Below are 24,126 nucleotides of genomic sequence, written 5' to 3' on the forward strand. Positions count from 1 at the left end.
TAGCTGTGTGCACTGAGCCAGGAGTGGGGCACTGCTGCCCCTGTGCCTCGGGGCATGCCAAGCCAGGCAGAAATGGAAGTGTCTCAGCAAACCCAGGCTGGCTGCACACCAGGCTGGCTGTTGTCAGAGCAGGTGGCTGGGAATGCAGGGCAGGAATTGGGGCTGAGGGTGTCTCCTCCCCCTCACCTGCTCTGTGAGTCACCCATTGAGCTCATCCTGGAAGCAGGATGGAAATGGGTGGAAATGCCACAGCTGCCCCAGGAGGTGCTGACCCACACCTCTGATGCTGCCTTGGGAGTGGGAGCCTGAGTTTCACAGTGCTCAGCAGTGCACTGAGCTGGGGGGAGCCCTTGTGTGGGGTGCCAGGGTGGAGGAGTGGAAAATGTCCCTATTTCCAGCCTTGTCTTTCCTGTTCCTTCAGGCACAACCAAGGCAGCCAGCGTGCCTGTGCAGCACTGGTAATCTCGTTTTATCCCCCTGGAGGGCTCTGAGTGAAGCCGTAAGAGCTCCACAGTGGGGATCTCATGGGCTTTCAGCATCTCTGCGGCAGCACAATGGGCACACTCTGCACATATTTTCCTCCCACCTCCATTGGGAACATTCCCAGTATCACCACCTCACTTTTTGGTGCTGTGACAAGCATCCACAGGGATCACTGACACCAAAAGAATGAGAGACTGCCATGGAAAGCCCTGGCACCCTAATTTGTTTTCAAAGAAAGATTGTTTTCTTTCCACTTCCATCTAGAAAGCAAAAAATTTTGAAGCCCAGGAGAGCACCACTAGCCCACCCACCGGCTTTCTGCTCTTCGCTGCTCCCTCTATACACTGCTTTTCTTTCTCTGCTGTCTCTGAGCATGAAAAGGAGCTTTGGAAAGGGTAGCTGAGGCTGCAGCCTGGGCTGCTGCTGCCCTCTCCTGGGTCCAAGGTGGCCAAGAAACCGAGAGATGATTTTTTTTAAAGAGATCCCTGCAAGCCTGGGTTCATGTCACCCTTGGCAGATGCTGTTTCATCCTTGCAGGGAGCAGCCCTGGAGGGTGCCAGGCCCAGGGATGGCACAGGGGCTGGCCTGGCTGTGCCATTTGATTTGTTATCAGATCCCTCCAGGAATCCCAGCAGAATTTATGGCAGGGCAATGGATGATCAGCTGGGAGTGCAGGGGTGCAGCTGTGCTGACCCAGTGCTGTGGGAGCTCAGGGTTTCTCACCTCATCTGCTGCCTGTTCTGTCCGGGATGGTTTTATTTATATTAAACTAAAAAGACTTCTAAATAAGAGGAATGGCTTATTCCTTGTGCTGCAGACAAGGTCCCAGCTCTGCCCCTCACCTTGGCTCCACTCCCAGCTGGAATTAAACCTCATCTTGCACCTTTTGCTCTGTCTTAGCCAGGCTGACCCTGCCCAGGACCCTCTCCTGGCCAGAGGGAGGCACCAGCCAGGTGAGCACCCAGCCCTTCAATGCAGGGTGGGGGGATCTCCTGCTTCTGCAGCCAAGTGGGGGCACCCTCCTTCCAAAATCTGAGCCCCTGGGGTCCTGCTGATTGCCTCTCTAAAAAGTGGCCAAGAAATCAAAGAAAGCTACAATGATTTGGGCTGGAAGAGACCTCAAAGACCACCTAGTTCCACCCTCCTGCTGTGGACAGGGACACCTTCCTCCAGGTGGGATGGCTGCCTCAGGATTGCAGGTTCCTCAGGTTCTCCAGACAGAAAATCCTGTGTAGGTGCCCCATGGCAGGGAGTAGTCCATGGGCACCTACAGAACACAGGAATAACAGACAGTAACTGCCACAGTTAATGATAAGAGGATGATAATAGGAGCCTCCCCTGCAGCTCTGAGAGCCTTTAATTCAGCAATTGGCTCATGGTTTCAGGAGCTACTTAAAGGCTTATTGCAGCGTTAGTGCCTTGTGAGAGGCTGGGAGCTCAGTGTTGGAGGGTTCTGGGGTTCTGGGGTGTTGGTGGAGCCCTGGGCCCCTGCTCAGTGGAGCACAGGAGGAGTTGTGTGACCGTGTTCGCAGGGGTTCTTGGACTGGGGAAGAGATGAGGATCTGACTCCATGTTTCAGAAGGCTTGATTTATTATTTTATGATATATATTACATTAAAACTATACTAAAAGAATAGAAGAAAGGATTTCCTCAGAAGGCTGGCTAAGAATAGAATAAGAAAGAATGATAACAAAGGTTTGTGGCTCAGGCTCTCTGTCCGAGCCAGCTGACTGTGACTGGCCATTAATTACAAACATCTAAGATGGGTTAATCAAAGTTCTACCTGTTGCATTCCACAGCGGCAGATAATCAATGTTTACATTTTGTTCCTGAGGTCTCTCAGCTTCTCAGGAGGAAAAATCCTAAAGAAAGGATTTTCCATAAATGATGTCTGTGACAGGGTGGTCTCAGCGGTCTCCCTGTTCCTGCAGCCTGCCAGGAGTGAGAGGCTTGGAGTCACCAACACAGACCCACATCTCCCAGGAAAGCCAGCACCAAGCAGGGAGAAGCCCCGGGAAACAAGCTGTGCCTGAAGCCCTGCCTGCCACAGAGTATGAACCACATATGGACACCAAAAGCTCTGCAGATGTGCTGCCACCAAACCCCGTGGTGGCCAGGAGCAGCAGCTGGACACCCACGAGGTGGTGCCAGACCAGTGTGAGGGGAGCTGGGTGTCCTGCACACCCCCAGGTGGAAGCTCCTCACTTTCCCTCACTCACCAGCCCAGATCTTGCTTGCCTGATCTTTTTTGGTTGTTGTTTTCTTTGTTTTGTTTTTGGTGTGCTTGTTTTTGGGTATTTTTTCCCTCTGGGGTTGACTCATATTGAAGTTGGCACCACACATGGAGCCGCTGGTGTTGCTCCAGGTGTTTAAGAGCCAAATCAAGAGCCAAATCACCCACTTATTGAAAACATGGAGTGTTTGAGGAGCTGGGCAGCAGAGGAGCCGCTGTGATGTGACCTGCCTCCCTGGCAGAGCCAGCTGCCCAGCACAGGCACAAGGCCACCACCGTGGGCACAGGGACGTGGGCCAGGGGGCAGCTGTGCCTCCCTGCCCCTGGTGGGCCCTGCAGCACCTCCAGCCTCAACTTCTGGCCCTGTCAGCCCTGCCAGGAGCTGCGTGGGCAGTAATTCTTCCCCAAAATGCTCTTGCAGGCAGCAATGGAAAACTCTGTCATGGGCTATTAAATATGAAGCCCCTGAGCCACAAATCCTGCCCCAGTCGGAAGTGCCAGACTATTTATACACTCCCATGGAAGAGCCAGAGCAGACCCTTGGCTGTCTCTGTTGCTTTTTGAACATTTTCCAGTCCTGCTATATGCTTCCAAGACAGGGAGAGCAGAAATGTGCTCCATGAATTATGGATGTGTAAAGGTTTGTAATGATCCTCTCCCTTTTACAGGCTCCTCTTTTCCAAATGATTTTTAACCTGTGCCTCTTGGACCATCTGCTAACTCCAAACTCTTGTTCCAGGGAGGGGGGAGCTTGGGGCACATTAGAGAGACCATGAAAAGAAGAAAATAGGAAAAACCACATTTTTTGTTTGGTTTCCATTTTTGGGGTTTTTTTTTTTTGTTTTCCATTTTTTTGTTTTTGGTTTTTTTTTTTTGTTTTGTTTTGTTTTGTTTAACCATTCAATACCAGCTGTCATTTTATTGTTTGCTTACCCAGTGTCACAGATTGTGATGGGCTCTTTACCACAACGACCACACAGAGGTGGAAGCTGTGAGCTGGAGGATTGGACATCAACACCAAGGTTTTCCCCAGCCTGGATAGATGAATCCTCCCAAGAATGGTTCCTCATTGTTCACCATCTCTTTTTGCTCCTCTTCATCCTCCCCTGGGGTTGGGAGGAGTGGGAGGAAGGCAGGAGGCAAATGGGAATATGGGTGGAGGCAACCAGGGTGGTGAGTCCTGAGGAGGGAGCAGTGATAGCCTGAGCCATTCCTGGCCCTGGGCGCACAGTGGTGGCAGCTACAGCAGTGCTCCCCATCCCATGGAATGTTGGAGCACGTCCTAAGAATGCACATCCCTGTGTCTGGAAGCAGCACCTGATAGGGCAGGAGGTGATAAGGGAGTGCACAGGCTTCTCCATCTGCATCCCCTCCATCTCCCCAGCTCCTGGCAAGGGCTGGTCCAGCCCCTGCTCTGCTGGGAGCTCCTGCCCCCATCCCTGGGAGGCTGCAGGCAGGACACTGAGCAGCTCTGCCTTGTCCCTCAGCCTCGGGGTGGGGATGAGTGGGACCAGGCACCCAGGGCAGCTCCATCCCCTCTGGATGGAGCGTGACGACAGGGAGGGGTGACACACAGCAGGATCAAATTCTTGGTGTCCTAAGTAATAAAAGCCAGTGAGGTATCAAACCCTTTGTGGCCTGAACCCTTTTTGTCACACTGACAAACTGGAACAGAAAAACCCCTCTTCCCAACCTCTCCCTTTGGTAAGAGCAGTGAGAGACACCCTTGGGGCCCCAGCCCTGCCCACAGCAAGATTTGCAGGGCCAGGGTCAGGGTTGTGGTGTGCCAAGATGCCTGATGAAGGCTTTGGAAGGCTTTGCTTTATCTGCTCATCCTCATCCTCACCCTCCATAATTGGTCCCAGCTCTGCCCCCTGGGCCATCTGCCCGCCGGCCGCGCTGCCGGTGCCCCCAGTTCCCCCGGCCCATCCTGAGCCCCAGCACTCAGCCTGCTGAAATCCCCACTGGGCTGGGATTACCAGGCACTGTCTGGAGCTCAGATCACCTGGGTTTGCACCCTTGGGCAGAGGATAGAACTTTGTGGAAAATAAAGACGGGATGGGTTGGGAGTGTAAGATGTCTCCTGAGGCTAAACAGCTGATTTAGCTCCTTGAAGGCTCCATGCCAGAGGGATTGGTTTTGCTGGATGTTTTAGAGCCTGTTTTGCCCTGCCTGGGCTGGGAGACAGCCACACTTCCCCATGCAGCTTAATACTTCAGGCATGATGGAAGAGCAGCTTAAGGAGCCATTAGAAAGGTGGCTGGGAGCCAGCAGGGGATGCAGGGGAGCTGGGGTGGGGGTGTAAAAACCATCATGGCACACAAGCACCTTTCATCCCTCCCCTGCCACATCCAGGGAGGGGTTTGGCTGGGCTCTGAAAATAAACTGGAAGAGGAAACGTGTCAGGGCAGCTCCAGCAGCATCACACCAGCACCCTGCACAGGATGTCCATGGAGACCCTGGCTCAGCCCAGTTAGAATTGAGGCCAATGGCACTGGGAGTTCTGGGGGGCTTGAGTTCTTTTCCAGCCTGTCAGGCAAAACACAGACCCTCCAGCTGAATAAAGTCCACACAGAACAGCCCTTGCCCTCCACCCACCTCCATCTTTCTGCAAATTTTTCCCCGAATTTTTCATAGCCTAGCAATGGGGGACCACTGCCAGTGGCTTGTGGAGGGGCTGTCCTGAGAGGTTCCCACCAGCTTTAGCCCTGCTTGATGACAGGTACTCGGGTTTCCAGGGGAGTGGAGGACTCACAGAGAATCCCTGGCAAGAGGAAATATTAAATTGCACTGACTGGGCAGAAGCCACCCCCATTCCAAAGGTATCCTCTCATAGGATGTGGCTGTGAAAGCCACGGCATCATCCACACCCAGGAACAACAAATCCAGAGCTGGGGAGAGAGCAGCCCTGGTGCCTTGGTCCCAGCTCCAGCCACACCATGCTGCAGGCCCCAAGTGCTGGGCTGGATCCTGACCACTACAGACCCCACAAGCACATCCAGGGCTCCTCACAGCACAGGCAGCATCCCAGACACAGGCCAAGCAGGAGCCCAGGCAGTCAGGGAGGAACAGGAAGCAAGATCCTTTATTGTACACAGTACAGAATGTAATGCAGCTTTGCAGGAGATACATAGCCCTGCTTGAATAAAGATATTTCAAATCAGTCCTCAGATTAACTCCTTCTGCACTGCAGACCTGCCACACCGAGCAAATGGTTAAAAACCTGTCCCCCAAGGGTGGGGTTCCCAAAACCAAATGCTCCCCCATGGGTACAGGCTACTGCAGCCACCCTGGGGAGAGCAACCAAGTCATTGTAGAGTTAATCTTCATACTTCCCAAAAAAAAAAAAAAAGAAAGAATCAGACAAAAAAAAAAAAACCAACCAAAAAAAAAAAAAAAAAAAAAAAAACAAAACCAAACAAAAATTCCAACCAAAGCTAACTAAAGAAGAGAAAAAAATTCCTATACAGCATTTACAACAAAACATGTAGCCTGGTGCAGGGGAGGCAGGTATGGATATATGAGTGGTGGAGGAGTGTTAAGAGGTGCAGCGAGGGGTGGGGGGAGCTGGAGAGAGGTGGGGATTGAGGAAGGGGGGGATCCCCCATCCCTGCCCACCTCAGCCTTGCAGCCCAGCTCCGAGGCCATGCCGAGCAGGGGGAGCATAGCTGGGCCACTATTGGGATTCAGGCCTGGCTCCCCTGGGAAAGAAGACTGGAGCAGTGAAATGGAGTGGACCAGGTCCTTCGGCAGCCATCCCAGGAAGCCACGGGCATCGAGGGCTCCCCCTGCCACCAGGAAAGCCACTGGGGCGTCCCCAGGGGCTCCAGGGACAGCAGCCGAGCTGCAAAAAATAGCTTTGCCTTAAAATACAAAAAATCTACAAAAATCAGTTTAGAAACCTTTAGTATTTTCCTAAAACATCCCGAAAAAAAAAAAAAAAACAACCGAAGAGGAAGTTAGTGTCAGGGTCTCCTCCCCCAAAATGCAACCCATGGCCCAGAGCCAGAGCTGGGGAGGATGGAGGGCACGGAGAGGATGCAGGAGGTTCTATGGGAACAACAGGAGGTTACATGGGGAGGGGGCTCAGGAAGAAGGCAGAAGGCTCCTCAGGGTTGGGGTAGGATGCTGCGCACATCAGCCCCGGGGCGCTGGCCCGGGCGGCCCCCCCACATCCCTCCTCTCTCTCTGTGCAAATCAAAGCCCTTTCCACCACACAAGGCAGCTACGCGGATTGTGCTCGATGCAAAGCGGATTGTCGTGACAATTGGCTCGGCAGCCACGCAGCAGCCCAGCCCTGGGGCACGGCCACAGCCAGGGCCTGGGCAAGAGACCGCGCCTTCAGGCTCCCGGCGCCCCAAGACATCGCACTGATGCATGGCAGGAGGTGCCAGCCACGGGCAGTCCTGTGCACTAGCCCTTGGAAAGGAAGGGTGGGAATTCGGCGGCGACACACGTGGGGCGTTTTAAATTCCTCGAATTTGCGTGTGCACCCATGCTGTTTTGTCGCTGGGGTTTGGTTTCGTGGTTTGGTTTGTTTGTTTGTTTTTTTCCCCCTCTTATGGACAGCCAAAAATATTCTTTAGAAAACCGCGTTTGCCCCAGGTGCGTGCGCTAGTGCCAATGGCTCTGCCAGCCGGCCGAGTCAGTAGGCAAAGCCCTCCGCGTAGGGAAGGCTGCCGCAGGGATCCATCTCCAGCAGGAAGGCAGGGCTGTCCTCAAAGTGTGTCAGGGGCACCGTCTCCTCCTCGGGCACTGGGCAGTCCGGCTCTGTCTTCAGGAAAGGGCGCTGGTTGTCGGGATAGGCCATGGAGAAGAGGGCATCGGGGTCACAGACGAATTTATAGACATACCGCTCGCCGGCAACCTGCAGGGAGGACAAGGGGGTGAGGGAACATCTCCCTGCCCTAGGGGAGCAGCATACACCTCACATCAGACCTAATCCCCGTGCTGCTGCACCCTGGGACAACAGGGGATGGTCACACCCTGCTGTGGCCTCACCTTCTGCATGATGCCCTTCTCGTAGTAGTAGCGCAGGGAGCGGCTGAGCTTGTCGTAGTTCATGGCTGGTCGGTTCTTCTGGATGCCCCAGCGCCGTGCTACCTACAGGGAGAGAGGGGGCAGCCATCAGGGCTGGGACAGGGATCCTCAGGGGGAATCACAACTGAAATGTGGCTAGAGGCTGGCATGAGGGGGCTGGGGCAGCTGGAGTGAAGGTGTCACCGTGGTCTGGGAGTGGTTCCTTGCCTGCCATGATAAATGCTCAGGCTGTGACCACACAGCCACCGCCAGATCAGGGGCCAAATCAAAAGTCATTTCATTAGGCAGAGCCTGCCAAAAAAGCTGCTTCAAAATACCGCAATTTCCATGCATGGCGCAAGAGACATTACGGGTAATCACCCACAATGTGCAGCTCGGGGCTGCCTACAGCTGCTCTCAATTACTCCCCAAACTGCTCCTTCCTCTGTGTCACCCTCCCGTGGAGCCGTGTGCTTCCAGCACGGAGCTGCTGCTGGAAACCCAGGGCAAAGGATGGGAGCAGCTTGGGAAGGAGGGCAGAGCAGCAGAACTCAGCAAGGCACAGCAGAGAGGCAACACCACCATGGCTGGTGAGCACTGCCAGCTTTGGGAGCCAGCACGTGCCACGCCAAGGGGCAGTGAAAGGTTGAAGGAAGGATCCACTCCTGCACCCCCCAGGCATCCCCAGCTCCAGGGCAGGACTCTCATACCTCCTCAGGCTCGATCAGCTTGAACTCCATGCCCCGGCCGGTCCAGGCGATGAAGTGGGCGTTGGCAGGGTCATCCAGGAGGGTGACCAGGAACTGCCAGAGCTGCAGGGAGCCACGCCGCTGGTAGGGAGGGCCCTCGCGGTACAGGGTGGGCTCCTGCTTCACTTTACCTGCTCACACAAAGAGACACCTGGGTAAACAGCCTGGCTCTGCCCCTCTCCCAGGCTGTGCCACCAGCAGGAGATATGTACAGCAACACAGGTCATCCCTGTGCTGAGACACCTGAGCGGCATCAGGCCATGGGGTGGGAGAGGTGCTGGGGATGGTGGTGCAGGCAGGGAGGTGTCAGTGACAGAGATGGAGCATGGCAGTGATGCCAAGCTGCCACGTGGGATGATGCTCAGCAGCTCTCAGAGCACCGTGCCAACACTGCTTGGCTTTACAAGCCAGGCACTGCAGATCCCAGCGCCCCCACATCTTCCTCCATGAGCCCCAGTTCCCCTGCAGGCTCCCCTGGGGCCAGACTTACCCTCCAGCCTCTCAGGTACCACGCACGTGTCATCAAAATACAATCGTGTGTCCTTTTCATATGAAAATCCTGTGGGGAAAAAACCCTTTGTGAGCATAAGGTCCCTCCACCACCCTGGCTGGACCCCAGAAAACCCTGCCTTGGCTGAATCCGGCTCAGGACCCCATCCACAGCTCAGGGAGCAGACCAATTCCCATTTCCTTCAGTGGCTGAGTGCTGTGCATCTCTGCCCCCCTCACTGCTCCCAAACCCTACTGGCAGCTCTGCATGATCCCAGATTCCATGGCACTGCTGTGCCCTCACAGGGGCTGCTGGCTGCTTTTGGGGCTGGTGCCAGCACGTGTGGCTCTTACAGGCCCCACAGTGCTCTCATGGGTGTTTCCTGGGTGCCCAGGGAGTGCTGCCTGGAACAGGGGAGGGATGGGGTCACAACAGGGGACAGTGGGGGAGTCACTCACCGTCATGGCTGTTGGGGAAGACATTCCCCCGTAGGTACGAGGACTGGCAGTTAGGCACTTCTGAGGGGGAAATGAAATTACATTAGGGCAGTAAACCCATGGATTTGGCACATTTTCTTTACCCCAAGCATGTCCTGCAGTGAAGTCTGGGAATCTTTCCCCTTCCCCACGCTCCCTGGTCTACTACACCCACCCTCAACACTGGGAAAAAGAAACCCAGTATGATTTGGGGTGGCACTGGAATTTAGACTGGAGCAGCTTGAGTTTTCACAGGCCCCACATGAAGGGAGGCACTGCTGCACCTCCCCTATCATCTGCTTGGCTGCGCCACCCTCCATCCCGAGGTTGGGGTATTTTTAGGTCCTAAGGCGATTAGAGGATTTTTCCGTGATGCTGCTAGGGTCCAGCAGCCAGCAATCACAGCTGGCCCTAGGCCAGAGCCATGGGGGGGATCCACCAGGCTCTGTGGGGCACCCCAGCCTGGGACTACAGCCCCAACCACACCACTGGCATCAGGTGAACTCCTGCTGTATGCCCTGGCTTTGGGAAAGGAGGAAAGAAAACAGCAAAGCCTGAGGCTCAACCCTGCCCCTGCCACGCTGATGGCAGAGATGCTCTGCTCCTGGAGCGTCACTGAAGCCCCCCTGGCTGTCCCCTGGCCCACACCCACCTGAGTCAATGCAGTAGTCCCGGGGCTCCTGCTTGATGCCCATGGGGGGCTGGAAGCTGTGCCCAGGAGGACCGGGCAGGCCAGGGCCGCCGTGCTCGTAGAGAGGGTCGTGGTACTCCTGCTTGAATCCCTGAGGGGGGCGGGGGGCAGCAGGGCCCAGGGGCTCCGACAGCTGCCGGTGGTACAGGGGGCGGCCGTCCCCAGGGACCCCGGCCTGCGGCGGGAAGGAGTGGCAGGGCTCTGACAGCTGCCTCTGAAACCTGGGGACAAGGACAGGGCGTTACTGAGGAGTGGGGGGCAGCTCCCACCCCAAACCAGAGCTGCTGACAGCTGGGGTGGCTCCTCAGAAGCATAGCCACCATGGGGTGCTGAGAAGCCTGTGCCCCTCTAAGCACTGAGGACCCCAAGATGGAACAGCAGATAACACAGTAAAGCACTCTGGCCTTCTGGAAAGGAATGAGAAAAGGACCAAAAAACACCCCTCAGAGCTGGTATCTCTGTAACTCAGTAAAATCAGTGCCCACCGAGGGGGGCAGGGGCCAGGGATGCTGAGCAGGGGTGGGCGCTTACGCAAAGCCAAATCCACGGCGCAGCTCCAGCCGCTGCTAATCCGCCCGCGCAGCTGGGATTAAACCTTGAACCCGGCAGCAGGGAGCACTATTTTGGGCTCCGCGGTGCTGCCACCACGGCTCTGAGAGGTGGCAAAGGGTGAGGGACCATCCCGAGGGGGTGCTGCCACATCCCCTCGTCCTCCTCCGGCACCTTGAAAAGTGATCTTGGATCTCCGTGCGGCTCCTCTCCGCCGGGCCCTGCGCCATTTGCCTTTGTAACCCGAGCCCTCCCAGCTGCCGGGCTGGGATTACTCCATTTCCGAGCCGTGTCCCTCTGCCCTTCCTGAATGAAACCCAAGCCCTGTGCTGGCACCATGCTTCCCAAGGGGTCGCAGCCAGCCCCCTGCACAGCCTGAAGGTCACACGGAGCTCTGCTGGGCAGGGATGCTTGCCTGCTTGGATGGGCACATTCCCATTCCAAGGGCTTCCCTGGCCCCACTGCACGGCCTTTGCCAGGCTGCCACATCTTGTCCCATGCCCACAGGAGGAAACCCAGGGTGAGGGAAGGCACTGGCAGAGCCTCCAGGGACGTGGGAGTGATGGGGAGTGAAGCCACAGCCTGGAGAGGAAGGAGGGAACAGGGGTCTCCCACCACAGCCCATTAAATCATGGTGATGCCATGGGGAGCTCTGGGCCACCCCCAGCCCAGGGTGCACACGGGCAGGACAGAGATGGGCACAGCTCCACAGCCCAACAGGGCTCGGGAGGCAGAGCTGCAGTGGGTGGGAATGAGGAGAGCAGAGCCCTGACTCAGGACCAGCACCTGCTGGAACGGGGGAGGATGCAGGAGTCAGACTCTGCCTCCCCTGCCCTTCCCAAGAGGGAGGCAAAGGCTCTGCAGCGTTCAGGGACTGGAAGGAGCATGAGAAAGAGAAATGCTTGTGCCTTTGTCCCCGTGCTGTGGTTGCACTTGGTGGGAGAAACGTTGTCGGCTGTGGTGCCATGTGGCAAAACTTGCCACTTCCTTACCGGGACCTTGTGGCTCTTTCTCCCCCACAATTTGGGACCACCAACCCACCCAAGAGTGCCCACAGAGCCCCGGGGCACCCCTGTGGCCGCCGGGGGCTGCCTTACCTGTGCTCTGCGGGGAATTGGTTCTCAGACATCATCTTTGGCATGTGGATGGGCGGGTGCGGCGGCCTGGGCACGGCGAAGGGCGGCTGCTGCCGCTGCTCCTGCAGCGCCTGCGGGCCCGGGGTGGCCCCGTGAGCGGCGCCCGGCCCGGCGGGGCCCGGCGGTGGCGGCGGGGGCAGCGCCGGCCCGGGCTGCGCGGGGGACACCGGCGTGGCGGGCGGCGTTAATGGCTTGAACCCGGCGGGGGGTTTCCTGTCGTAGGCACTGCCAGGGGAAAAGGACCGGGGGATGGCGGTGGCACCGAGGGACAGCACCCCCCGAGGGCTCTGTGGGCAGCGGAGTGCCCCGGCTACCTACCAGCAGTTGTAGAGGCACTTGTCCCCATAGCCGGCACACAGAGCCTGCTCGTGGCTGCAGGAGGACAGCTCCGACGACGGGCTGGGCAGCTCCCGCTTGATCTTGGCCGGAGGTGGGGCGTGCAGGACCACTGCGGGGACAGCGAGGGGGACACAGGCTCACCCACGGGGGACAGGGCCGTGGGAGCACCGCCCCTGCAAGCACCAGCTCTGTGCTTGGGGTGAGGGGCTGAGTTATGCCCTGCAAGCACCAGCTCTGTGCTTGGGGGTGAGGGGCTGAGTTTTTATGCCCTGGGAGCATCAGCAGCTGAACCAGGGTGATGGGTGCCCTGCCAGACCCCAGCACTGGCTGAGAAGTAGGATGGCAGAGCTGGGACAGTGACAGCAGCCCAGGATATTGCTCCCAGGAGGGCTCCAAGGGCTGTGAGGCAGCTCCACAACAGCTTTAGATCAGACATTTGCTATCACCAGCCCCTCAGTGAGCGGAGCAGAGCCCAGGCACCACAGGCAGTGGCTGTGACACAGAGCAGGGGGTGACAGACTGCAGCTCCAGGGCCTCACAAACACCAACCCACTCGCCCTCACAGGGGCATTCCCACGCCACAAACCTGCCCTCAGAGGGCCATTCCCACTCACAGATCCACCACCCCACAGCCCAGGTGGTCCAATGGGATCTGGTCCTGGGGTCCCACAATTGTATGAGCTCGAGTGACAAACATCCCATTAAACCCAAATCCTCTCCACCCACTCCCAAGCTCGCTTGCTATATATATAATTATAAACTGAGTAATATACGCTTAAGCTAATTAATTTCTAAAAGCAGGCGCCCTAGGAAAGGGAAAGCGCCTCAGAGCTCTGTACCTAAATAGTGCCTCAGAGGAGAGCCAAGACTAATCGGAAGTGGAGTATTAGCTTCATGTGAAGCCTAAACACAGCCCAGCTACACTGGAGAGGAGCAAATAGCTCCAGGACAACTGTTCACAGCTTGCCAGGTAATTAGCTGCCCCCCTAATTTGTCAAAACCTTTAAAGAGCTGCTGACTCCCCTTTCCTACCCATCCCCCCTGGAAAGGCCTCCATACAGCTGGTACCAAGGGCATAAACCCCCCCCTGCAGCCGAGAAGGATTTGAAACACAAAGCCCAGCGCTGAGCCAGCACAGCCCCCCACACCCTGGATTTATCCCACTCCTCCTTCCCCCCTCCCCAGCCAGCTTTTGCCACTCTCAGCACTTCCAGCCCTAAAAAAGGGGGGGCAGAATGGCGGCAGCAAAGCACAGGCACCCCCTGAGCCATGGGAAAGCCAAGGGGAACTGGCTTTGGAAGGGCTCCAGCTGCCTATCGCGGGCATGGCTCTCCCAAACAGGCTCCGTGTTGTTGGAGCAGAGTTGTTTTTCCGCCAGCCGTACAATGGGGTCTGGTTATTCATTGAAAGAAAAAAAAAAAAAAAAAAAAAAAAAAAAAAAAAGCCTCCAGTCCCCGAGCAGGCACCACCCTCCATTCACAAACACTTCGCAGCACGCTCCATTCATGTGGCTGAGGGAGGGGGAAAAAAAAAAAGAAAAAAAAAAAAAAAAAAGAAAGGAAAAATTTCCCCAGAGCTTAGCACTGCCATTCAAAAAAAAAGGGAAATGAGCCTTAAGATCCTAACAGAGACCAGCTGTCCAAGCCGGGGCTCTGTGCAACGTTTGGATTCCTTACACAAACACGGCCGGCGCTGCTCAGCACGACGGCTCCAGTGCCAAGCTCACGGCCAGCCGGGCTCTGGAGGAGCCTGGGGGGCTCTCAGGGGCAGATTTTGGGGGGAAAACGCTGGGTTTGGCAGCCAGGTGGGAGGAGCAGCACCCAGCACCCAACACCTCAAAGGAACGGCGGGCGCACAAAGCGCTTTTACCCTTTCCGGTCCTGCCCTGGGCACTGTAATTAAAAGCTAAAAAAAATACAGAAAAATACTCAGAGGGAGCAGCTCGGCTCTAGAGAGGGCTGGAGCAGATGTGTCAGCAGATCCACAGCAAGGCTGAGCCACGGCAGCAGTGAGGACACACGACGGTGCCTGGCAGCCCCTCCGGAGGTGGAGGGACCCTGGGGACACCAGCCACATGTGCCACAGCTGTGCCCAGCCAGGAGGGGAGCTAGGGCAGGCTCACACAAACCCTCCCAGTGCCATGCAAGCAGTGGAACTGGAAATGCCCCTAATGCCAACCATCCCACGGAAAAGGGTGACACCACAGAGCCGCTCGAGGACTTGAATTCCCAGTGAAACCCTTTTTGGAGGACAGGGCAGGTTATTCCCACCCAGCAGCAAGACTGGACCTCCATGAGATTAAGCTCAGAGAGCACTGGTTTCCTCTGAATGAGCCAAGGGAAGGCAACAAAACCACACTTCCAGGCCAGGGACACTGGCACCCACTCAAGCTGTCACCTGGAGCTGAGCTCTGCCTGCCCCTCCATCCCCCAGCACACCCAAGGTCACACCAGGAGAGGAGTCAGAAATAGAAGCCAGGATCCTGCTTTCCTTTGTTTGAACAGCTCTTCCTCACAAACAAACCTCCCTCTCTCATTCTGGTGTGGAAGAAACTCCGTGCCCTGCCCGTGGTTATTGCCACGTGCTGCCTGGGCAGGGGAGGACACAGGTACCCTGGGATTAAAAAATCCCTTCTGGTGCTGCTTGATCTCCTCAGCATGATGCCATCACCTCCCAGGTACTTAAACAATCAGTGGAGACACAACACCCTCAGCCACAGGAACACGTTGCTGGTGAACTCACACCATGCCCAGCCAGGGGTGCAGCATGCTCAGCTCTGTGGGGTCACCACAGCCTCCTGCCTCCCATGGAAGCATCCACCACTTCCCTGGGCAACTGAAAAGCTCTGAATCTGGCTTCTTGCCACCAGTCCAGGGCACTAAGAACAATGCATCCCTCATGTCGAGCAGCCTTGCTTTCCTTGCAGTGGGATTTCCTCCCCAGCACAGCGACCCACTGCCCTCCATGTTACTGTGCTACCAGGCCCCAGCTTTAATACCCTGTCTGCTGGGACCTTGGCTATGGAATTGGGAACAGAGAGTGGGCATTAGCAGAGCTGCAGGCAGCTATGAGGGGGTTTCAGCAAGGCAAGAAGGATTCTGAGCACCTCCAAGACTCCACGTGGCACATTCCCCACTGCAGCAGGGTCCAAACTGAGCCTGGTTCGTCCCTTTTGGGAAGCTTGGCCCTGGGAATGCAAGATGGGGCACAAGGCTGAGGTTTGCTCAGGATAAGAGAGCAGCAGGGAAAAGGCATGGAGCCACAGAGCTGCAGAAACAGAGCCCACAAACATCCACAGGGACTGAGGAGGGATCTACCTTTCCCCAGAAGCCAAGGGGTGCTGAACTCCACTGTGGCTGCCAGCCCAGGAAGGCAGCATGTCCCTGCTAGTGAAAGCTAGGTGCAGACCTCAGCCATCCTTCTCTCCCTTTCTACATGGCACACGGTTCAAAACTGGAGTTTCTCTGCTCTGAAAACTCTCAATAGTGCAGGGATGCAAGAGCTGGGCTTCCCATTCCCCTCTGCCTCAGCCTGACACCCTGCAGCAGCAAGAGAGACCTTTGCTTTCTCTCCCCAGGCAAGATAAAGAAGGTTATTGCTGCAGGGAGCCACGCAGGCAGATCTTTCAAGTGACAAAATCGTTTCAACACCAGCTCCACAGGCTGAGCAAATCAGAACATTTTAAGAGTCCTGACCAAATAAACGCCTTTTTCTCCTTCTCCTCTTTTTTTTCCTGCATCACCCAGAAAAGTTTGCCTCTCCTCTCTGAGCTCTTCAGGTTACAAGGAAAAAGAGACTGCCAAAAGGCACTGGAAACAGCTTCAGCTTCAAGAGCCACCCTCCCACGCACACTGCAGTTTCTGCTGCTCCGAGCAAGAGCTGCTGGGCTGTGCTGGGGATGTCAACAGACCCTTGTGCTTCTGACTCCGGGCTCGCCTTTTATCTCAGGGGAGACAGGGGGGAAAAAACACATCTGAAACTCGGGCTGTCTGGACGGGCTCAATGGCAAGCTGCCCACTCCAGAGTAACCAAAGAGCAATAATTAACAGGAGGAGATACCCCGCTGCATGCTGTGACAGAGCTGGAATGAGAAAATCTGTTCGACTGCAGGCTAAATTTGATTTCCTTCGAGTTCCCTGGCTGCCTGGCTCGGCAGCAAAGCCCAGCCACCGACACCAAGCCACTACTTGTGTTTGCCAGGTAACAGCTCCAAACATCCTGAATCCGCCCCCGTTCTCCCCCGGGCGCCGTGTGAGGAGCCCCACGCGCCATCCCCGGCCCCTGCCCTCGCCACCAACCCTCTCTGGCAACACAGCCCGGCTCAGAACCCACTCTGGCTCTTATGCAATTCACCAGGGACTGCATTTTCACTGGCCTCCTTTTAGAGAGGCTGCCTTGCCAGTGATTAATGCTGCTTAAAGCGGCTCAAGTTTCACCGCTCGCGCTCGCTCCTGCCAACAGCGCCGGGCCGGGGCTCGGAAAAGCTCTAGAAAACTGCAGAGATTGTGGCTAACCAAGCAGCCCAGCACGAGTTATCTCTGGCACTTGAAAAGGAAAAGGAGGGTTTAGGAGGGAATGCACCTCGCTGGGAACAAGCATCACACCTCAGAGGAGCCCAGAGAGCAGCTCAGAGCCGTTTCCATGCATCTGGCCATGGTTTTTCCCCGTTAACAAAAGGCAGGAGGCCGCACGCTGCATCTCGATGAACCCAAAGCACACGTGCTTTCTCCCAAAAGCCCATGATTTCACGTTTGAGCCCCAGGAACAACTGCTTTCCCAAGGAAGCAGCTCCAAACCCAGTGCAAATGTTTGCACAGGCACCCAAACGTCTCCCCCCGGAGAACAAAACCCAGGAACGATCACTCACAGTTGTCAGACTGGAAATCTGGGACAAACTGTTCGTCATCGGGGACCTGAGCTAAAAAAAAAAAAACAAAAAAAGTGGGTTTATAGCTTTTTCAGTTCTCAAAAAGATGCTCACAGAGAGGTTTTACACGGCAATAGGAGGAGGTGAAGACTTGCCTTCAGCTAGCCAGGCCTCTTGGAGCTGGCTGAGATCCTGGAAGAGCTCTGCAACAGAGTGAAAGACTTATGTGCTCCACAGAAAAATAAATAAAGCTGCCATTATTTGCAGGATTATTTGTAAAACAACGCTCTCACGGGGCCAGCCCTGCCTACCTTCCGAGTCGTGGGCCAGGTCGGTCTCCAAAAATTTCCTTTTTCTATCGGACCCCGGCCGGCCTCGGCCCTCCTCTGTGCAGGACTTCTGCAAGGGACAGGGTGACAGCTGCCCGTGAGCGTGGCAGCCCCCAGGGCTGGGGGTGCCCCCAAGGACGAGGGGGGCACTCTCAAGGATGAGGAGTGGGTGACCCGATGACGGGGTGTCCCCAAGCTCGGGCAAGAACTTGTCAACGTGGGGATCAGGGTGGGCAAACTTACCCCGGGGCCCATGAAGGGAACCTGCTGGTCGTAGAAGCCGTCCATGGTGCGGGGGAAGCGGGCAGTGCCCCCGGCCCGCTCAGCATCGACGCCGGCCCGGGAAGGGGGGTCCCGCCCGGGCTCCGGCAGGTGCGCGCCTGGGGGCGGAGGGGACGGGGACGGGGAGGGGTCACACCGTGGCCCCTGCCACCCCCGGGGCTGGCTCGGTGCCGCCACGCCTCCCCGGGGAGCCGGCCCGCTCCTGTCGTGGCGGGTCGCAGCCCCCCGGCTCGTGATGTCACCTAATTTCTATAGAAACGGCCGTGACATCACGCGCCGTGGGAGTGGGGGGAGGCAGCGGGGAGGGCCGCGCTTGGCTTCCCTTCCCTTCCCTTCCCTTCCCTTCCCTTCCCTTCCCTTCCCTTCCCTTCCCTTCCCTTCCCTTCCCTTCCCTTCCCTTCCCTTCCCTTCCCTTCCCTTCCCTTCCCTTCCCTTCCCCCGCCCCTCACCGCAGCCGGGCTCGTTCCCACGCCACCCCGCGCGCCCCATTCATAAACTCCGCCCCCCCCTTCCCCTCCCCGCGCTTCTCCCCCGGGCGCGCGCTCGAGCGCCCGCTGGCGCGCGCCCCCCGCCATTCACACCGCGCGGCCCGCGCCATTCATAAACACCGCCCCCGCCCCGGGCCCGCGCCCCGGCCGCGCTGCGCCCCGCCGCCAGGCCCACACCTACCCGGCCGGGGCGCCGCAGCCTCAGCGGCGGCGGGACGAGGCGGGAGCGGGGCCGGGGATGGAGCGGCGCCTCTCGGAGCCCGGGCACCGCGCTGCCGCTCTGCGCCGGCCCGCAGCCCCCGAGCCAGCGGCCTCCACCGCGCCCCGCCCCGCGCTGCTTGTTTACCCTCCGCGCCGGCCAATGGCGTGCCGCCGCTCCGCCGCCCGAGCCATCTGATTGGCTGCTGAGCTGCCCCGCGCCCGCCCGCGCGCCGCTCCGCCGAGCACCATTGAGAACGGCTGAGTGGGCGGGGGCGGAGGCGGCCAATGGGCGCGCGGGGATTTGCCTGGCTCCGCCCCGAACGTTTTTCATTCATAAAAAAATAGAAGGGGGAAAAGACTGACGGGTGGGGCCGAGGCCGCGCAGGATTTAAAGGGGCCGCGGCCCTTTGCAGCAGCGGGGATGGGGCTTCAACGGGCGGCCTGGGGGAGGGAGAATTGGGGCTACAACCTTCGGGTCCGCGTTTAGCGTGGCGAGGAGAGAAGGAGCGGGTCCGTGCACAACGTGGCCCAGAAGCTGGCACACAGCAAGGCACGCAGATGGCACAGAGCTCGGGCCTCACAGGCCCTGGGGTCCCCTCTGCTTTCTTGGGTTGTGGTTTCACACAAACAAGGCAGTGTCCGTGCGAGCTCAGGGCTAAGCCAAGCCTGAGTACTGATTTTGGCAGCCTTGCCCTGCAGCCACAGTTGCCTTTAAAATGGGGCATGGGAAAAATAGTTCCCACCTGCAAAGGCTTTGGAGCCATGGATCCCTCCAAGCAGATTCATGGATACACGCTCTTGAACGTCCCAGAGGTTTTGGAATGAATTTAGCACACAATGGGGCTGCTGGGTGCCTGCCAGGCCCCTCACTGCAGCATTTCCCTGCTAAGTGCCTCAGTTTCCCCACCTGTAAGAAGGGGGTGAGACCTGCCGTGGGGAGCTGGCAGTGGCTGCTCAGGGACAGGATAAATGGGCTGTGGGGAGGCCTCACATTGCTGTGGAGGCAGACTAGGAAGTTATTGCTGGAGAAGGCAAAACCAAGGTGTTTGGTTACAGTCTGCACATCCCAGCTTGGGAAGGAGAGGAACCTTCTGCTCGGATCCTGGGAAGCTGCCCAGGGATTGAGAAGCCTGTCAGCACAGAGATGTCCTGGCCAGCTTGAAATGCTCAGCCCATGGGCTTGTCAGTGTCCTGGGCGAGCTGCCCAGCTGCCTTTGGGCTGCTGCTCTGTGGCTGCTGGGTCACTGGTGAGCTCCCAGAGTCCCCCAGGGATCGTGGCAGGTAGCTCATGTGCCAGCTGGAATGATGGGGGCAGGAAGCACAGAGGGCACGGGGTGTCCTTGCTGCTCTGAGCCCGTTCCTGGGGGCTCTGCAGGCTCTCACTTCCCCTCTGCACAGATGAAATCACTGCAGGTAAAATTAGCAGATGACACATGGGAGGGCAGGTGGCAAAACCCAGCCTGGGGAGCACGGGGGGCAGTGGGGATGAGGGAGAGCTGGGGGTACAACAGGGCAGCTGCAGATCTGGGGTTGGAGCTGCTCAGCACCCCAGGGACACGCAGAGGTGACAGCCATGGGACAGATGGGTGGGAGCTCACAGGAAGAGCTGAAACCCCTGGAGAGCCAGGGCTGCCAGGGGGGGATGGTGACCGGTGCCTGCTAAATTTAGCCCCCACTGATGAAAAAAAAAAAAAAAAATTTTTTTTGCAGGCTCCAAATTTAGCCGGATGCAGCTCGCACTGAGCACCACTCCATCGCTGCCCGCACCCCTTCAGCCCCGGCAGCATGGAGTGGCATTGTCCCTTTGTGTCCCCAGAGGGACACAGCTGGCCAGGAATGACCCCCGGGCAGGCCAGGAGCAGCTGAGGAGTTCATGACCATCTTTATTGGAGGCAAGGCCACAGCAGCCGGGCGCACACGGCAGCACACGCGACGGACACCACTCCATGCACCACCACGGGACACACGGACACACACAGGGACTGGCTGAGCCCCTGGAGCTCCAGCTGGGGCTCCCCAGTGCCCAGGGGCTCGTTTGGGGGCTCGGTTCCACCCCGTGCCCTTGGGAGCTGGGCTGGACTGCGAGGCACTGGGGAATGGGGGCATAAAGGCTTCAGGTGCCCCCCAGCTGCAATGGCTTCATCCTCCCTGCACCAGGGACAGCTGGCATGGAGCCCAGCCCCTGGGGGTCCTGCTGGGCTCAGGATCATCAGGGTGAGGAGGTGGGAGTGGAGTCCCAGCCCCTGTGGGTCCCTGCTGGGCTCAGGACCTTCAGGGAAAGGAGGTGGGAGCAGCAATCCCAGCCCTCCTGGGCTCAGGAGCTTTGCACCACCAGGCTGAGGAGGGGGAGCTGCAATCCCAGCCCATGTGGGCTCCTCCTGGGCTCAGGAGCTTTGCACCATCAGGGAAAGGAGGAGGTGGGGGCTGGCAGGCCTGCTGGCCCAGGCCTTTGGCAGTGTGGGAGCAGATGGAGCCCCTGGGGCAGGGATCGCCTCCCTGGCCACCAGAGGGGTGTCTGGCTGGAGCCTGGCAGTGCTGCTGGTGTGTCACTGTCCCATGGCCCCGAGTGCGGCCCTGGGCTCGCTGTGCCCTGCAGGGCGTGCTGAGTGCTCAGCCCTGATTCCAGCCCAAGGCAGCAGGGGCAGGCTCAGTGCCCTCCCAGCTCTGCCAGCACAGCCCAGCAGAGCCCCCAGGGCTGCTCTTTGCCCAGAGCCCAGCAAACTGTGACAGGAACAAGGGGCAGGAAAACCACAGCTCATTGCCCAAGCACTGCTGATCCCCAACTGGGACAAAACACTGCCCTGAGGGCAGGGAAACAGAACCAAACCTGCTGGCCTGGTGTGCTGCCATCCCCCAGATTGTCACCTCCAGGTCTGGAGGTGGCTGAGGTGGATTTGTCACCCTCCCCAGGTGTGGGGCTGCGAGGCACTGCTGCCCTTGGCAATGGAGGAGGAGGAGGAGAAGAAGGGGAAGAAGAAGAAGAAGGGGAAGGGGAAGAAAAAGAAGGGGAAGAAGGAGAAGGAGAAGGAGGGGAAGAAGAAGGAGGAGAAGGAGAAGGAGGAAAAGAACAGCAGTGGATTGATGCCCTGCAGTGACACTGCCTGGGCACACAGCTCACCAGCAGGTCCCTCCCAGCCCCTCTGGAGCAGAGCTGGCAGCACCCTCTGCCAGGGAATGCTGCTGAACAGGGACCTGCAGCATCAGCAGGGACTGGGTGGGCACTGTGACTTGTCCCAGCCCTGTGGCAGGGACACAGTGGGGACAAGCAGGAGTTTTGCTGCTCCCAGCAGCACAGGAGCCTCCAGCAGCCCAAGGGAGCAGGTTTAACTCAGGATGTGGCTGCATCCTGCGTGCAGGCTCACTGCTGGAGGCACTGGGTGACTGCTGGCCCCTTGCCATGGCCAGCCTTGCCAGCTCCTGCCCCTGGGAGTGCATCCAGACCACCACAAACTCCTTGCATCCATCTGCTTCTTGGTCCCTGGAGAGAAGCTGCACCCCCTGCTCTGTCCTTCCAGGGGTGATGCCACCGACACCTGCCTGTGCATCCCAGCTGCCATCACCTGTGAGGCTTCTTGGGGCTGCAGAGGGCTGTGGGGAGAGCTGGCCCTAGAGAAAGGGAGGTGCAAGCACCCTGCCCCACTCCCTGCAGCACAGGGGCAGCACCAGCCTGGCAGAGCACACTGGCAGGTGTGTAAAAGGTGCTGGGGACACCTTAAAGTGAGAAGAGTTTCTGGTCTCCAGCCCCCAGGAGAGGCTGGCAGGATTTAGGAGAGAGGAAAAGTCCAGCAGAGAAGGGAGGTGGTGTCTGTGTCCAATCTGGGCTCCTATAAAGGTGACCACCAGAGTCCCTTTTTTGTCCAAAGTTTGCTAAATAAATACATAAATATGAACACAAAGCCCAGAGCTGGGGCTGCTTCCCCCAAAATTCCCTTTTTTGCCATTTCCCTGTAAAAACACAATCTCCTGCCATGCACCCCAGGCTTGTCCCTGTGCACTGGCTGTCCCCAGCCTGTCCCACTGGGCTGGCAGCAATGGTTCTTGCATCTCCCTCAAACCCCACAGCACAGAGGTGAGGGCCTGAGCTGGCTCCTCTGGGCTAAAGAAATAAATAATTCCTCCCGTTGCAAGGACTGGGGGACAAAGCCACTCCACTGAGACATCAAGTGGCCTTCAGGAGGAGGATAAATAAATAAATGGAGCTCAGTGCTGCCTCAGGGGCACATTCACTGGCAGCTTGGCTGGAGGGAATTTAAATAAAGGGAGAAAAAAAAAAAATCCCAGTCCTAGTGCTGCTCCAGCAAATGTGCTCACTGCTCCAGCCTGCCTTCTCCCCCTTCTTCCATCCCAGCTGGAGAGGATGCTTCTGGTGGTCAGGAAGGAGCCTGCAAGACCTTCCCAGGATAAACAATCCCCAGGTGGGATGCTGGGATGCTCCAGGCTGTGGATCCTTGGCAAGGCTTTAATCCCGAGTTCTGTTCCTCCTCTTCAGGAAGAAGAAGCTGCTCTTCTGGGGAGGCCCCAGCAGCATGGGCACCTGGCTCTTGTGGGTAATTTTCACCTAAAAAGAAAATTTTCTCCTCTCAGTGAGAGGAGCCTGACCCTCCCAGGCACCCTCAGGAGTGACCCCATGGAGGTGGGAGCAACTCAGCACCAGGGGAAGAGCTCTGGAATCACATCCAGGTCCTGCTGGGATGGGAAGAGGAGGAGGAGAAATGGAAGGGAATCCTCCTGCAGCTCCCCAGAGAGGAATGCTGTGTGCCCATCCAGCAAGGAATGGGAGTGAGATGAGTGCAGGGCACGGAGTCACAGCTCAGCTCTGTGGCACCCATCAGCAGCAGCACCAGGATCCCTCCAAACCCAGCCCAGGCTCCCTGCAAACCCAGCCCCAGCTTCCCTCCACACCCAGCCCCAGGCTCCCTCCACACCCAGCCCCAGGCTCCCTCCACACCCAGCCCCAGGCTCCCTGCAAACCCAGCCCCAAGCTCCCTGCAAACCCAGCCCCAGGCTCCCTGCAAACCCAGCCCCAGGCTCCCTCCACACCCAGCCCCAGCTTCCCTCCAAACCCTGCAGCTTTGCCAGGAGGAGCCAAGGTTGTCCCAGCCTGCTGCCCATCCTCAATGTCCTGCCACCCCCATCCCCACACCCTGCTACCCCTCCTGCCCATCCTACACTCTGCCACCCCCTTTGCTCCATCCCCACCCCCTGGGAGCCCCTGCCACCCATCCCCACACCCTGCTGCCCCTCCTGCCCATCCCCACGTCCTGCCAGCCCATCCTGCCCATCCCACACTCTGCCAGCCCCTGGTGCCCATCCCCACACCCTGCCAGCCCCTCTGTCCATCCCCATGTCTTACCAGCCCTCTCCCCAATCCCCACACCCTGCCAACCCTTCCCACCCATCCCACACCCTGCCACCCCCTCTGCCCATCTCCTGCTACCCATCTCCATCCCCTGCTATCTATCCCCACCCCCTCTGCCCAATCCCCACCCCCTGCCACCTCTGTTCCCCATCCCCACACCCTGCCACCCCTGTTACCCATCCATTGCTACCCATACCCACCGCTGCTGCCCATCCCCACCCCCTGCCACCCCTGCTGCCCATCCTGTCCATCCCCAGCCCCTGGCTGCGCACTCACGGTGCAGGACGGCTGCATCCAGGGCTCCCCATCCACCTGCATGGGCAGCAGCTTGGACGTCCTGCAAGGCGCAAAGAAGGGGAAATTGGTGACACAGGTGCCAGGCGGTGACACGGGTGTCGGGTTTCGGCGACACGGGTGTCAGGTTTCCTAGGAAG

At 58.0% G+C, this 24,126-nt stretch overlaps 2 protein-coding genes across 2 annotated transcripts in view; both read right to left on the reverse strand.

The window, feature by feature from the left end:
* Positions 1 to 6,151: 6,151 nt before the first annotated feature.
* Positions 6,152 to 17,754, reverse strand: ETV5 (ETS variant transcription factor 5). Its single transcript, XM_058812227.1, has 12 exons — positions 17,606 to 17,754; positions 17,345 to 17,432; positions 17,189 to 17,236; positions 17,034 to 17,084; positions 12,146 to 12,275; positions 11,789 to 12,052; positions 10,104 to 10,363; positions 9,434 to 9,493; positions 8,976 to 9,044; positions 8,447 to 8,616; positions 7,719 to 7,820; positions 6,152 to 7,584 (listed from the first exon to the last, which is right to left on the reverse strand). The coding sequence occupies exons 1-12, from the start codon at positions 17,648 to 17,650 to the stop codon at positions 7,363 to 7,365; spliced, it is 1,509 nt and encodes a 502-aa protein (XP_058668210.1). The 5' UTR covers positions 17,651 to 17,754; the 3' UTR covers positions 6,152 to 7,362.
* A 4,087-nt stretch (positions 17,755 to 21,841) lies between these two features.
* Positions 21,842 to 24,126, reverse strand: part of LOC131562319 (diacylglycerol kinase beta-like) — a 30,767-nt gene continuing 28,482 nt past the window's right edge. Inside the window, exons 24-25 of the mRNA XM_058811945.1 lie at positions 23,969 to 24,029; positions 21,842 to 22,891 (exon numbers count right to left, since the gene is read on the reverse strand). Coding sequence (XP_058667928.1) covers positions 22,793 to 22,891; positions 23,969 to 24,029 — 160 coding nt within the window. The 3' untranslated portion in view covers positions 21,842 to 22,792. The remainder of the gene's footprint in view (positions 22,892 to 23,968; positions 24,030 to 24,126) is intronic.

Source organism: Ammospiza caudacuta, chromosome 11, assembly GCF_027887145.1.
Source record: "Ammospiza caudacuta isolate bAmmCau1 chromosome 11, bAmmCau1.pri, whole genome shotgun sequence".
In the NCBI taxonomy this organism is placed as follows: domain Eukaryota; kingdom Metazoa; phylum Chordata; class Aves; order Passeriformes; family Passerellidae; genus Ammospiza; species Ammospiza caudacuta.